Genomic DNA, 12,439 nt, shown 5'->3' on the forward strand with positions numbered 1-12,439 from the left:
GGGAGAGAGATGTCAGAGGGAAGGGGGTGTTCGAGAGATGAAGAGAAGGGAGTCGATCACCGACGACGGGCAAACATGGACAGCACTGGGGTTGGAGTGAGTGGATACCCGTACCTTAGTACCTACAGTAATAGGCGAATGGTGAGAGCCGCGAACACAGCGGCGTGCCCCAGCGGTCTCTGTCTCCCCAGAAAAGGTTTTCAGTTTGTACCTGTACCTTCGCTCCTCTTCCCTGCCACCTCATGTCTTCTTTTGGCGTGCGCGAGCGCCTTGACATGGCTGGTATTTTAACAGACGACGGCCAAGACGGTTTCCAGACGCCAGATCACCACCAGAAATGTACAGCACTGTGGGTTGCGAACTCGTCTATTTAGGCCGAGGTGGGTTTCTGAAGGGTTTTCCTGGCCCAATCTCTGGCCCAAGCTGATCCGATACCACCTCGTGGGATTCATGCCATCCATGCACACACATGCCCCGGCCTACCTAGGGGCCATCATCGGACGGTTGCCGTCTCTGCGCATCCCGCCTGTGTCATTCTGGAGACCTTAATCTCAAGCTCTGAGATATCGAGAAACTTACCCTTCCCCAGACCCTACCCTTAGCACCGAATTTGGCCTCTTTGGTAGTACAATAGGAAACGTTCAACCGTACGAATTATGTGATTTTGGAGGAGTACTATTGCAGCCCTCGAAACCTCGATACTACATTAATTAGAGACAGATACTTACAGCAATTCCACTAGGTGACTTAATGTCATGTGCTCGGATAGCTGGTCCTGTCCGCAGGGCCCAGCAGCCAATGTCGACATGGCCTTTTCTCAGGCTGTCTTGTCCTGAGCAGAATCTACTTGCCGCCTCGTGCAGGCGAGCTAGAAGTGTCTGCATCATCAATTTTGTTGGGCCCGACTAGTCTCTGCGTCAAGGTAGAGAAGGGGGCCGCCATCCGCATTCCATTTCATTTGCATTTGCCCATGTGCAGCTGGCGTTCATCACAAGACACATCATTCTTTCGGCGGATGACACGCCGTTGTCTGCCGAACCTGCCTTGATTGTATGACTATCTGTCAATCCCTATTCGACGCGCATCATCTCTCGGCCGCCGCCATTAGGGCGAGAGTCCGAATGGCGCAACGCAGCAGACAGAGGAGCGTATCCGCAGAGTACAGATACCTTCGGCGTGGGGCGACCCTGAATCTGGCGTGCACACGAGTATATACCTCGCAGCTATGCGAGATTACACCCACCATGTCTCTAGCAATTCCTTGGATCGGTCTTCCCCCCCCTTCCTTTCCACGTATTCGCATGGCTTCCGACTGGATGACACCGCCATGACCGCCTCGTTGAACGAAAATCTGAACATTGGTGAGATGGTGCGAGCAAGGCGGGCTGCTAGGCATGCGAGCTAGCTTCTACTCTAGGTCCGATTGACTTGGCTTCGATTGTCAACCGTCACGCTAACCCTGTGTTCCTTATCCCATCACTGACACCCACAGCCGGGCAAGCTAGCTAGATTGTCGCTTGTCCAGTTGTATCGTCTATAACGTATCATGGTTCCTCGATTAGACAGCCTTCCTGTATGGCAAACTTCTGCTTCATAAAGCCATGTCCGAACAACCAACAATGCGTGTACTCTGTCCCCGTTGTTCGTCTATCGGTTCCGCTCAAACAATCGACGTAATTTGATCTGCCAGAGTAACTGAGTTGTGCAAATGCAACCCCGCCTGTCTGTACAGGTACTCTGTCTCGCAAGCCACAGCAGCTTTCTCATTGGTCAATGCACCAAAAACAGCAATTACCCCTGAAAGTGATCTGACAACCAGGCCAATCGCACCATGCGATCTTCTAGCTGTTCCGTTGTGCCGTGATTAATTGATGCCTTAAACGAACACGAGAGGTTAGGCTCGTTAACCCCTCCTTCTAGGCACTAGCTTCCACGGACCACGAGGTACCGTGTCCAAGGCAATACATATGCGATACGCTAACCTCCTCCACGCCTCTTCAACGTACGGAGTAGACCAAGTACTCTGTAGGTAGTGCAGCACTCCGGCCACGACGGCGGGGTAAAGCTTTGTTGGCTTCCACCGCCTTTGCGACTTGTCCCAAGGATCTAATTTCGTTCCAGACTGCACTTTAGAATGTCATCTCACTCCACCTGTGAGGCTCTAATTAAGGTTTGTCTTGTGGAGGTGCCTGTCGTTGAATGGACACAGACCATCTCCGCGCGCGCGCGCCAACAACCGAAGACGTAGTGTACAATGTGCCGAATGAGTGCTGCGACGCCGGGCGGCCAGCCTTCATCGTCCCGTTCGTCCATCCCAGTGCTGTCGAGGGAAGGCAGGTCTCATCGTCCGGCCGTTACCCCCCGTACGATCGTCGGACCACGCACCAGCGATAGTCTTCCGGCTGGGGAGTGCCGCGACGCTGAGCGACTTGATCGTGCCTCGCTGAAATCTGCCGCCCAGCCCGGCTGTCGATCCTGCATCACTTTTGCAGACCGCATCAGCTTCACGAACTACAGGACTTCATGTCTTTGTACGCACACGACGCCGGGGACGTCCCGCTTGCCTTGCGCCCTGTGCCGTTTATGGCGGACAATCCTCCGAGTTGGCCAGAAAGCCGTGCCGTCGACACCCCATCATGTTGTGAAATTGGCGCCGAATCTCCGTGATGTAGAAGCATCAGCCTACTACGGTCGCAGATGTTCGTCTCTTAGACCCCGTAACGGATAGTGGACGTTGGAACTGAGTGTCTTTGCACCGCACCGGTGCTCTTCTGGATACACCCCAGACCCGAACACGGCCCATCCATATGATGCGCGGACAACGACGTCGAGAAAATTCAAGTGACAATAGCCGGTGACGTCCTGAACCGTGACAAGTACAAATCCTCTTTACTTGGGAACTACCCATTTCGGACCAGACAAAGATTACACAGCATGCAGGCCAAGTTACGAAGCATATTCGACGAAATTGCATGGCAACAAGAAGCCACACGGGGATGTAATGCTTTAGGATCCGCAGCCTTTGAAGACTCGACGAGGGACAAACCACGGGACAGAAGTGGAAGTCTTCAATGAAAGAAAACATCGGATGGCGAATTGCGCGTCGTTGCGTGTGATGTTTCTGCCGCAACAGCCGGCCACGCGGCCCGCTAAGGTCTATTGACGGCTGGCTGTGATGTGGAGAACAAGGATTGCGTAGTCGCCCACGACGCGATGGGGCCTAGAAAATTAAGCTTGTTTTACCAACAGGACAAGACTTGTCGGGCCCCGCGCCGAAGGGTCGCCGTTTTAGTCCGGAACTCAGACAATAAACACCCGGCGGGTTCTCGGCTGCCTGTCACTTGATCTCCCAGTCGCGGGCTGCGAACGGATTCGAACGGGGAACAAGGTGGTCACGCCCCAAGAACTGGGGAACCACCATATGGGAACGGGCTCGGCCGGAACACGGTTCAACGCGGTATCAGTGTTGTGAGGATGACGGCATTCCTTTTCGGGCGGGATTGTCGTTTCAAGCAATTCCCATGCAGAAAGTAGGTTTCCGGAGCGACAGACAGGCCGAATGACTCAATCCAGGGATAAGCGAGAGCGCAGTAGTATGAACGCCCCAAACCAGTAAGAGCGAGGAGGTTGTATACAAGCAAAGAATGGATTTTTGCAGTGAATCTCACCCACGGCTCACCTCTCATCTCACGCCTGCCGCGGGCCCGGGGCTCCAGGCTAGCTTTCTACGGTAACCCGACTGTGCTGCCTTCACATCAAATGCATCACATCGTAGCCCCGCTTGTGTACACTACATGGGTAATGTCACGGGCGGTGGACAACGGCAAGCTTTCGCAAGTGCACCTATTGTGCCGCTGCAGCCTGACGATACGTAATTACTATACCCCTAGGCGGCGAGGCCAACTCCCATAGGGACGGGCGAGCTAAGGAAAGGCCTCCATCAGCTGCGCAGGCAGCTTTCTCGGCCAAGATAGGCAGCTATGACAAGGCTCTTCATCAGGCATACACTTCACAACCAATCCTCCTCATAGGCGGCTAGGCCTCACCTTGTCCTCGGATCTGCATTGGGGAATGACACATCATGCAATATCCGTACACACTCAACATCTGCCGGCGCATCTTACACGGTCCACTATTCCATGCCTGGCTACACACCGCGAACAACACGTCCACTTCGGAGACTTGCGTGTGCCTGTGTCGAATGACACCCACCCCCTACATACATGCAGGAGGCGTAAGCCGTGCGTAGTGACTCACGTTTTGTTGACACACCGTTTACGACTTCTCTCGGGATGTATAGTTACGATCCTTGCATATGTCCGCACTGCCGCGACGGCACCCCGAATGGGACGGGTGTTGATGGGCTTACCCGTCCACCACCCTCCCTCACCTTCTGACCCACACCGGCCGGCATGCCGTGGGACACCGAACCGCGTGCGTGGTTTGCTCTGGTTTCCACAGGCGATAACATGCGAGACGACGACAGGTTGTTGTAGATTCGTCGAGTGACGAATGGATACGTAGAGTTCCTGCAAGTCAACCTCGCGCTGCGCTTCCGCATCCAAGGTCGAGGGGGTCGAGGATGTACGTGCGTGTTAGCTGTATAAGTCCCGCGGTGAATGGGTACTCAGCACGAGTGTCAGGCTTGTATAAGTAGCGACTTCATCATCCCATCCTCAGGTTTCGTTTCGGGTCCTCATCAGTATCATCACTCGGATCAGCAAAGGCAAAGCAATAACCCACTACTACACACAAAGACGCACCCTCCCTCCCTTTCTTACGTATAAGCTCCTCGAGCAAACGTCTTCCTTTCCACCTGTTCATCCGCTATTAAACACCTCACTCATCCAAGTAACCGCATCCTCATCGCACGCCATGTCGGGAATGCACTCCACCTTCTCCAGCTCCGTCACTGGCGACAACCGCCACAGCTATGCCGTCCTTTCTGCCCTCCAACAGGGTGCCAGCACGACCAGCACGACCGACAACGGCTCATACCCCTCACCCTACAGAAAGGACGCCGACGCCGCTTCCGTCTCAACCTTCGGCAGCTCCATATCCCTGATCAAGGAGAAGCTTCCCAGCTATTCGGGCGCATCATCCACCTCCCGCTCAAAAAAGTCTTCATCCCTCGTGGCTCGCCAACGAGCCGCCGAAGACGCCAAGGCACAGGCCTCGAGGGCTCAATCCGCGGCCTCCTTGGCTTCTTCGATTCGAAATGACTTGTAGATGAGAGAGAGGTGAAAGACACGATGATACGATAGAAGTTGGATGACGGGTTTACGGGTCTGGGGTGTGAGAGGCTGGGGTGGCGCCCTCCCCGGCCCACCTCGATAATGTTTTCGGTTGCTATCCGGTTCGGCGTTTTGCATTTGTTTTTCTTGTTTCCCCCTTCTTCCTTTTGCTATTATCATGGGTCGTCGCGGGAACAAATTACTCTGATATACAAAGATGGCATGTTTATGGCAGGAAACCCTAACCATCTTTGAGTATGGCTGAGTTGCCTGGGAACCCGGGCCGACGAGCATTTATGTATTTCAGACCGACATAGAACGAGGAGAAAGAAAGAGACCTTCTACCGAGGACTCTATAGTAAGGCGATTACTTTCTAATCTTACGGATTGATGAGTATTCTTGCTGGCACCAGTATGATCTTTTGTTGGAAAGGCAAAGGATGTATCCCCCTTTCGTCCTTTTCTCAGTTAGTTTCCATCACATCTATCAGTTAGACAGCGGATCAAAAGCTGTCATCGAGTATGTCCTTGTTCATTTTGACCATCGTAGGGCTGTACTCCTCCGAACTCTCTGGCCCGGCGCCCGCCGTGAGCAGGATGTCATCTACGATACGCTTACTCGCCTCTCGAGCTGTGTTTCTCGTCAGCAAAACCACCACAGAAAAAGGTCGGAGCGACGCCCACTTACCAGGTGTCTGAAGCAGCTTGGAGGGAGGTAGCGCAAACTGGATCGTCTTGGGCGGGCTCATGCCGCCATACAGCGCCTTGTCTTCGTCGCTGTCGCTCTCCCAGTTGATTTCGTACTTATCCTTGGCAAACGCGCCGCCATTGTCCGTTGTTGTCGTGTCATCGTCGTATTTGCCCCGTGTAGCAAACACGTCCTTGGTCTTTCTCGCGGCGCCGGGTGTCTGCACGCTTACGCCAGGCGTACGCGGACCCGCGGACGCAGTCGCCGCGGCGAGACGCTGGCGAGCGTTGCTCTTGGCAGGCGACAAAAAAGCCTCGCTGCGCAGCTTGGGCATCTCCATCACGGGCGAGGACATAGGCGAGCCTTGCCGCCACGCAGGCATGGCCTCTCTCTCTGTCTCCTTGCCCTTACCATCGCGCTTAAGAGGTGACACGCGGTAGGAGGGTCCCTTGTGCGGCGTGGCTTGGATCCGGAAGGTTTTGTCGAGCATGCGGTGCATCAGCGGGTCCTTATGGTGCTGCTGTTCCTGCCGTGACAGTGGCGCAAATGACGACCGAGGCGTCATGGACATGTCCGGCAGCCGCGCCGTGTGTTGCGCGAAGAGCACCGTCGAATCCTCCTCGATGCCGAGGTCCTCGTCCTCTTCGTCTTCCTCGTGCGGCGCGGGCGGCTCGCCCCTGAGCTCACGCTTGAGCGCCTCGTAAGGAGACTCGAGGCTCGAAAACTGAGGCTTGATCGTTTTGGTCTTGGGCGGCCGTGGGGTGCTTCCTGTCAGATCATTGTCGCCGAGGACCGACTCTTCGGCGCGGAGCGTCGAATCGGCGACAGATGCCTGAGTTAGGTCTTCGGCGCTTTGGTGTCGTTGGGGGGTGCGCGTGTAGTCGACGCTGGTCTCATCTTGGGCTGTCGACTCTTCCGTCGCCCCCGTCTCGTCTTCGTAGTCGTCGTCGTTGGCTAGTTCTTCGTATCCGGAGAGCGAGACGTTGGCTGAGGCCTCGAAGAATTGCTTCCAGAACTGGGGGAGTTCGCTTTGTGTTAGCCCATCGCAGTCGAATCATCGTTAGGTTGTTGGCGCACCTTTGAAGCATCCCAGACGTTTCTCGAGTGCTCGCCATATTGCTCAACGATGGGTAAGATGCTGGTGGTGACGATGCGGTGTGCCTTGCTAAAGTTCGAATCGATCTCTGTCGCATAGGTCAGGACTGGCATTCATCACACTGACCAACGCTCACATGACATCTTTGTACCTTGCAAGGTCAGAGTAATGGACTGCTCCAGCTTCTCCAACTCTTCAGTGAGAGTCAAATTGCGTGCCGAGGGGCCTGGTCGAGACATGTCGTATTCGTTGCTGGTAGATAGGTCGCAGGAGGAGTTTCCGTTTGTTTTGGAGGGAAGTAAATCAACAAACGCGGGCGGCGGCGGTGGAACACGCGATGCGGGGCAATTCTAGGGAGCCGGGCCGGGGTGTAAATAACGGCGGGGTACCTACACCCTGTTGTTTTTTGTGCGTGTCACAGAATGGCGCCGTCTACCTTGAGGTTCTGTCATCCGAACTCGAGATTGTCTACTGGCAGCGTTTAATGTCAATTATAACACACACTAGCATTTCATCATTATTTCAACGCCCAGGGGGTATCTTTCAATCTACCAACTGATCCGCCTGTTTGCGTGAAACCTCACACTTTTGAGTAGTAGCCAGACATGTCAAGCTTCAGGATGAGCTGGGCAATGGGGTTGTCGTCCAGCGAGTCAACCCTCCCAGAGCCTTCTGTCAGGCTCACCGCATCTTTCCTCGGTCCATAGTCTTCCTTCTCACTCAGCCCTTTGCAAACCGTCAAGAACACCTCAACATTCCGCCTAAAGGTTTTGTAGAGGCCTCTCGCTGTTGAATCATCCTTGCTGCGAGCCCTTCGCCCATCGGCGCGGAGTCTGGAGTATTTGGCAAAGCTCAATATTACTCGGAAGATCTCGTCAAGCAGCTTGAGTACAGGCTGTTGTCGTTTCCGCAGAAGCAGTGCTAGCATGATCCGATCAAGTGTTTGGGAATGATGTTCTCGCAGACGGTCGGGGCTGAGGACCGACCCAGATGACGTCTCTTGGTCCTCGCTTCCAAGACCAGATTCAAGCCTGTCCAGCAGACTCTCAAATGATTGCCACGGCATCTCAATACCGGTGTCAAAGATGTAGGAGTTCATGCTGGAGACAAAATGACGAGCTTCAAAGCAGAATCGGACCGATATGTCTTCGACATCGTGCCAACCAGACTCCCTAGCCGTGACATCGCGGAAGAGGCAGTTGACGGTGTATTGCATCCGGAGCGCTCGGAGCAGCAGCCGGAAAATCCGGTCATATTGCACCAACACAATAGGCGTGATGATGGCTCCAAGTGCGACCGGGGGCTTGTACGACAGCCGAAGAAAGTCAAGCGCTTCTAGTCCGTCTTGGTCCATACACTTGTCGACCTCTTCGCTAGACAAACTTCGAACGCCAAAACTCAGATCGCCCGGAAGCTCATTCTTTTCGCCGTCTCGGGGTTTGAGACTTTCTTGAATAGGTCCTTCATAGCTCTCCGTCAAAACTCCCATCAGTGCTAGGCGCAGTTCCGAACTGGCTGGTGGCCAAGTGTCTCTGCCGCTCAACCGCAGCCCCATGACTCCGCCTTGGCGAGCAACACCGGCCTGCCTCTCCGCTGTCTCGAGATCGGGGTCAAACAGCGCATGGGATAGGCGACTGCAAAAGAAGCCATTGCCTAGCAAGTGGAACTCTTTCTGCAGCTTCAAATGTTCGCGCAGATTGTGGGACGTGAAGAGCAGCCTTAGGCTTTCCCGGCCGACAACTCGGGATTGTGCAGATATGATCGACCCGAATGAGAGGACTGGAAGGAGTGACCAGTGCGGTGTGAACTCGGTGCCAGCGTTCGCGGCTTCGGTTGTAACATCGGATAGGCGACCCCTGATGATGATTCCCAGCTGGTCTTCTGATGTGGAGTCGGCGATCGGCTGTGCAAAGTCGTGGATGGATGCCACCAATTTGCTTTGCAACTCGTTCTCATCCAGACCGAATAGTTGTAATTGGTATACTGGCGAATCACTCATCGGCCAAGCTGATACCTCCTTGGATTCTGCCGATTCTTCTGTGAAATAGGTTTTGACGACTTCTCGCAGGGCTCGTTCATACGAATGAACCCTGTTTTCCAAGTGTACGATGGAGTCCCAGTCGAATAGCCACTCTAGCGTAGGAGGCCTGCTGGACGAGACAACATTGGCTTGCGCCAAGGGATGTCTTGGGTGTGTCGACCTGATGAAACGAAGGTTTCGTCCAACCTCGAAGAGAGATTTCACTATGTCTTCCGGCATGAAGCTGGGTATCCGCTGTTTATCCAAGCGGTAGTCGACTTCGTCTACCTCGTCGCCGAAGTCGTCGATGTAGGTCTCGGACTCAACTTTGATGAAGCCTTTCCGCCTGCCCACCTCGTGCTTGCCCAGAGGCACGCCAACTTCGCGTCGGGTGCCAATCCACTCTTCGACCAGTTCAATCCAAGGGTTCGACACCCGCCGAAGAACTTCCCGCATCATATCTCTGAGATGAGTTTCGGCGTACTCGGCAGACTGAGCTTGCTGAAACACGATGACGAACACATCTTCGTCCAGATGACCTCGTCGTATGTTTGACACCAGAGACTCGAACTGGCGGAGAATGGTGTATATGTGGGTGACGAGAGATTGGACCTGGAGAATCGACCGCGGGTGTTGATGATTCAGGGCAATGCTGCTCTGAACGACCAAGAGGGCCTTGTCCACAGCACTCGCCAGAGCAACGCGGCAAGGCGTCGGATTCTTCAAATACGTAGTGTCGACAAACTTGCGCAGTCGGCGGTATGTGTTTCCACACTTTAAGCAGGAACGCTGAACCTCCTGGATAGCCTTGCCAGAGTAAGCAGGAATTCTGATCTGCGGCAAAGTCGGCTTGAGGGACTCGGTTTCGTCTTGCCAGGAAAAGAAGACCGATTCTCGGCCAAGAGCCAGGGCCATCAGTGCACTGCAGTATAAACCCGCATCTACCACGGTAAAACCAGCGCTTCCAAGACGTAAAGGATCTTCCTCAAGCGCTGCCAAGGCATCAAATGCACCTGGGCCAGCTTCTGTTATGAACAGGGGCTTCGCCGAACAAGCGCTGCGTGACTCGAAGTTTTCCCACGTCTTGTATTCTGGTTTGCTTCTTACAGGTTTGTCGACTATCGGCCAATAGTAGTCCTCATCGCTTTCCTCGTCGTCCAGAGGTTCTTTACAAGTTGTTTTCGGGGTATTTGCGGCGGTTGTCTCCTCCTGCTCAGGCACAGGGTCTATCACGGGAAGCGTGAAGAGCTCGCTGGGTTTCGGGTCAGATACATTGGTAAAAAACGACGATTCTTGTTCTATTCGCATACACCATTAGCAAGGAAGACAGGTATCAGTCTCGAGAATACATACAGACCTATTAAATTGAGCGCAAAGAAGCCAGCATCGGCTTGGGGCAGCTGGTCCTCCAGCCATTCGGACCGCTGCAAGAAGTTGGGAATCGCGAAGGCATTGACCAATTCATCTCCTTTGGACATGATTGCACCAATACAGCTAATTTATAGAGAACCATTGATGACGGTGAATGCAAAGCGCACGTTGCAATCACTGACATCCCATTGAGCAAGATCCTGATGTCGTGTAGCGTTTGTCGCCTTTCCAGGACTTAGCGGCTCGTTGCAAGGCAAGGCCCCGACGCGACAGGCGCGTCAGCGTCACACTTGCATTATCAGGCAATCCCCGCCAAGAACCCTGCACACACCCGACCATTAGTGGCTTACCCCCGCAGGTTCGGCCCCTGATGGCTGAAGAGCCTAAGAGGTACCCTGCGCCAGAACTTAGAAGCAACGAACCAAGCTCTGATCTGCTGGAGCTCCAAGATTGGACCGAATTGCTTCGCCTTTCAAACATATTTGCACACCCCACTGGACCAAGACAACCTACAGCCTTGACATAACAACTCTGCATCGCTATTCTACACTATTGGAATATCACTTTCAGAGCCTGCGCGACGGCTCCAGCCAAACACACACCTCTTACGGCGTCATGCCTCCCAAAAAGAAGGCGCGTAGCAGTGTCTCGGCCGTCGCAACGCCAACGCCAGCTCGCGATGAGGATGCTATGGATGTCGACACACCGGCTGCCGATACCCCTATCGCGACCGTGCCTGCAGTCAAGCCATCCTCGGATGAATGGCCGAACAATATGTGGACAGACGATCAAATCTCATCGCTCTTCAAAGGAGTCATTCGGTGGAAGCCCGCGGGTGAGCTCCCCACACGCCCCTCTTCAACTTCCCAGACGAACCCATTGAAGCTGACACCCTTCTTCGCAGGTATGCACAAGCACTTTCGAATGATCGCTATCAGCGAACACCTCAGAAACCATGGCATCGACCCTGACTTCTACAATCACACGCGCATCCCTCACATCTGGACGAGGCTGCGTACCTTCTACGACCTTAAGACGATCGACCAGCGTGAGGACTTTTACGACGCGCAAGAGGACGAGAACTACGACGATCGCTTCAAGGAGTTTGCGCTACCCTACGACGAGTTCGACGACCTGATGATGGAGCGCCGTCTGGCCAGTGGCAGCGAGCCCCCGACCTCGCCGCCCGAGCTCGACCTCACGCCACCACCACCGTCCCCTGGAGGTAGCAACACTGGCAGCAACAGCAGGCGGAGGAAGCGCGCCTCTACTGTCACAAAGATGCGCGCCAGCACTATTGAAGACACGGAGGACGGTGATACCGAGACTGCATCGCCGCCGCCCAAGTCGGCCAGGGTGGCCAGGAGCCAGAAACGGGCTCTCGGCAAGGCCAAAGCCGAGAAGGCTGAAAAGGTTGAGAAACCGGAAAAGTCTGACAAGGCTGGAAAGCCGAGTAAGACAGAGAAATCCAGCAAGGGTGGAAAGAATGGGAAGGGTGGAAAGGCTGAGTCGACCAACTCCGAAGACGAGGACGATGAAGACGAGGATGAGAGAGGAGATGACGATGACGATGGGAAAGAGAGAGATGAAGAAGAAGAAGAGGAAAATGAAGAGGGGGGCAGCAGCTCTGGTAATTCTGAGGAGGAAGACGGGGAGGAGGACGATGACGACGAAGAAGAGGACGATGATGACGATGATGACGATGACGAGGAAGAGGAGAGCGCCGAGGACAGCGGGACTCCGGTATCGCGGCCAACCAGAGGGAACGCTCGTGGCCGTGCAAGAGGCAGAGGCCGTGGTAGAGGAAGGGCACGAGGTCGTTAGGTAACCTTCGCACCCGAGGATCAATGGACTGTCATTCGGAGAAGTCGTAGGCTGGAATGATACCTGTCGCAAGGCGCGACACCTACCTATAGATACGGCCCGGGAGGGTCTACGCCGCAGCCGCACAAATATCAAAAACGTATCACTCTGCCGACAGAGAATAGAACCCAAAGGCTCTCGCGAAAAGAAGAAGGCATACAGATCGA

The 12,439-nt window shown here is 54.4% G+C and overlaps 3 protein-coding genes across 3 annotated transcripts; 2 read left to right on the top strand and 1 right to left on the bottom strand.

The window, feature by feature from the left end:
- Nucleotides 1–4,875: 4,875 nt before the first annotated feature.
- Nucleotides 4,876–5,229, top strand: CH63R_04553 (uncharacterized protein; the record flags this gene model as incomplete). Its single annotated transcript, XM_018299528.1, has 1 exon — nucleotides 4,876–5,229. One exon carries the CDS (start codon nucleotides 4,876–4,878, stop codon nucleotides 5,227–5,229), a length of 354 nt encoding a protein of 117 aa, XP_018160774.1.
- Nucleotides 5,230–5,737: 508 nt separating this feature from the next.
- CH63R_04554 (Spc97/Spc98 family protein) lies at nucleotides 5,738–10,516 on the bottom strand (the record flags this gene model as incomplete). Its single annotated transcript, XM_018299529.1, has 6 exons — nucleotides 5,738–5,865; nucleotides 5,923–6,937; nucleotides 7,000–7,106; nucleotides 7,170–7,270; nucleotides 7,603–10,336; nucleotides 10,396–10,516. The coding sequence occupies 6 exons, from the start codon at nucleotides 10,514–10,516 to the stop codon at nucleotides 5,738–5,740; spliced, it is 4,206 nt and encodes a 1,401-aa protein (XP_018160775.1).
- A 508-nt stretch (nucleotides 10,517–11,024) lies between these two features.
- CH63R_04555 (CT20 family protein) lies at nucleotides 11,025–12,233 on the top strand (the record flags this gene model as incomplete). The annotated part of the gene is made up of 1 exon (XM_018299530.1): nucleotides 11,025–12,233. The coding sequence occupies one exon, from the start codon at nucleotides 11,025–11,027 to the stop codon at nucleotides 12,231–12,233; it is 1,209 nt and encodes a 402-aa protein (XP_018160776.1).
- Nucleotides 12,234–12,439: the final 206 nt, after the last annotated feature.

This window comes from Colletotrichum higginsianum, chromosome 3 (assembly GCF_001672515.1).
Source record: "Colletotrichum higginsianum IMI 349063 chromosome 3, whole genome shotgun sequence".
Classification (NCBI taxonomy): Eukaryota; Fungi; Ascomycota; class Sordariomycetes; order Glomerellales; family Glomerellaceae; genus Colletotrichum; species Colletotrichum higginsianum.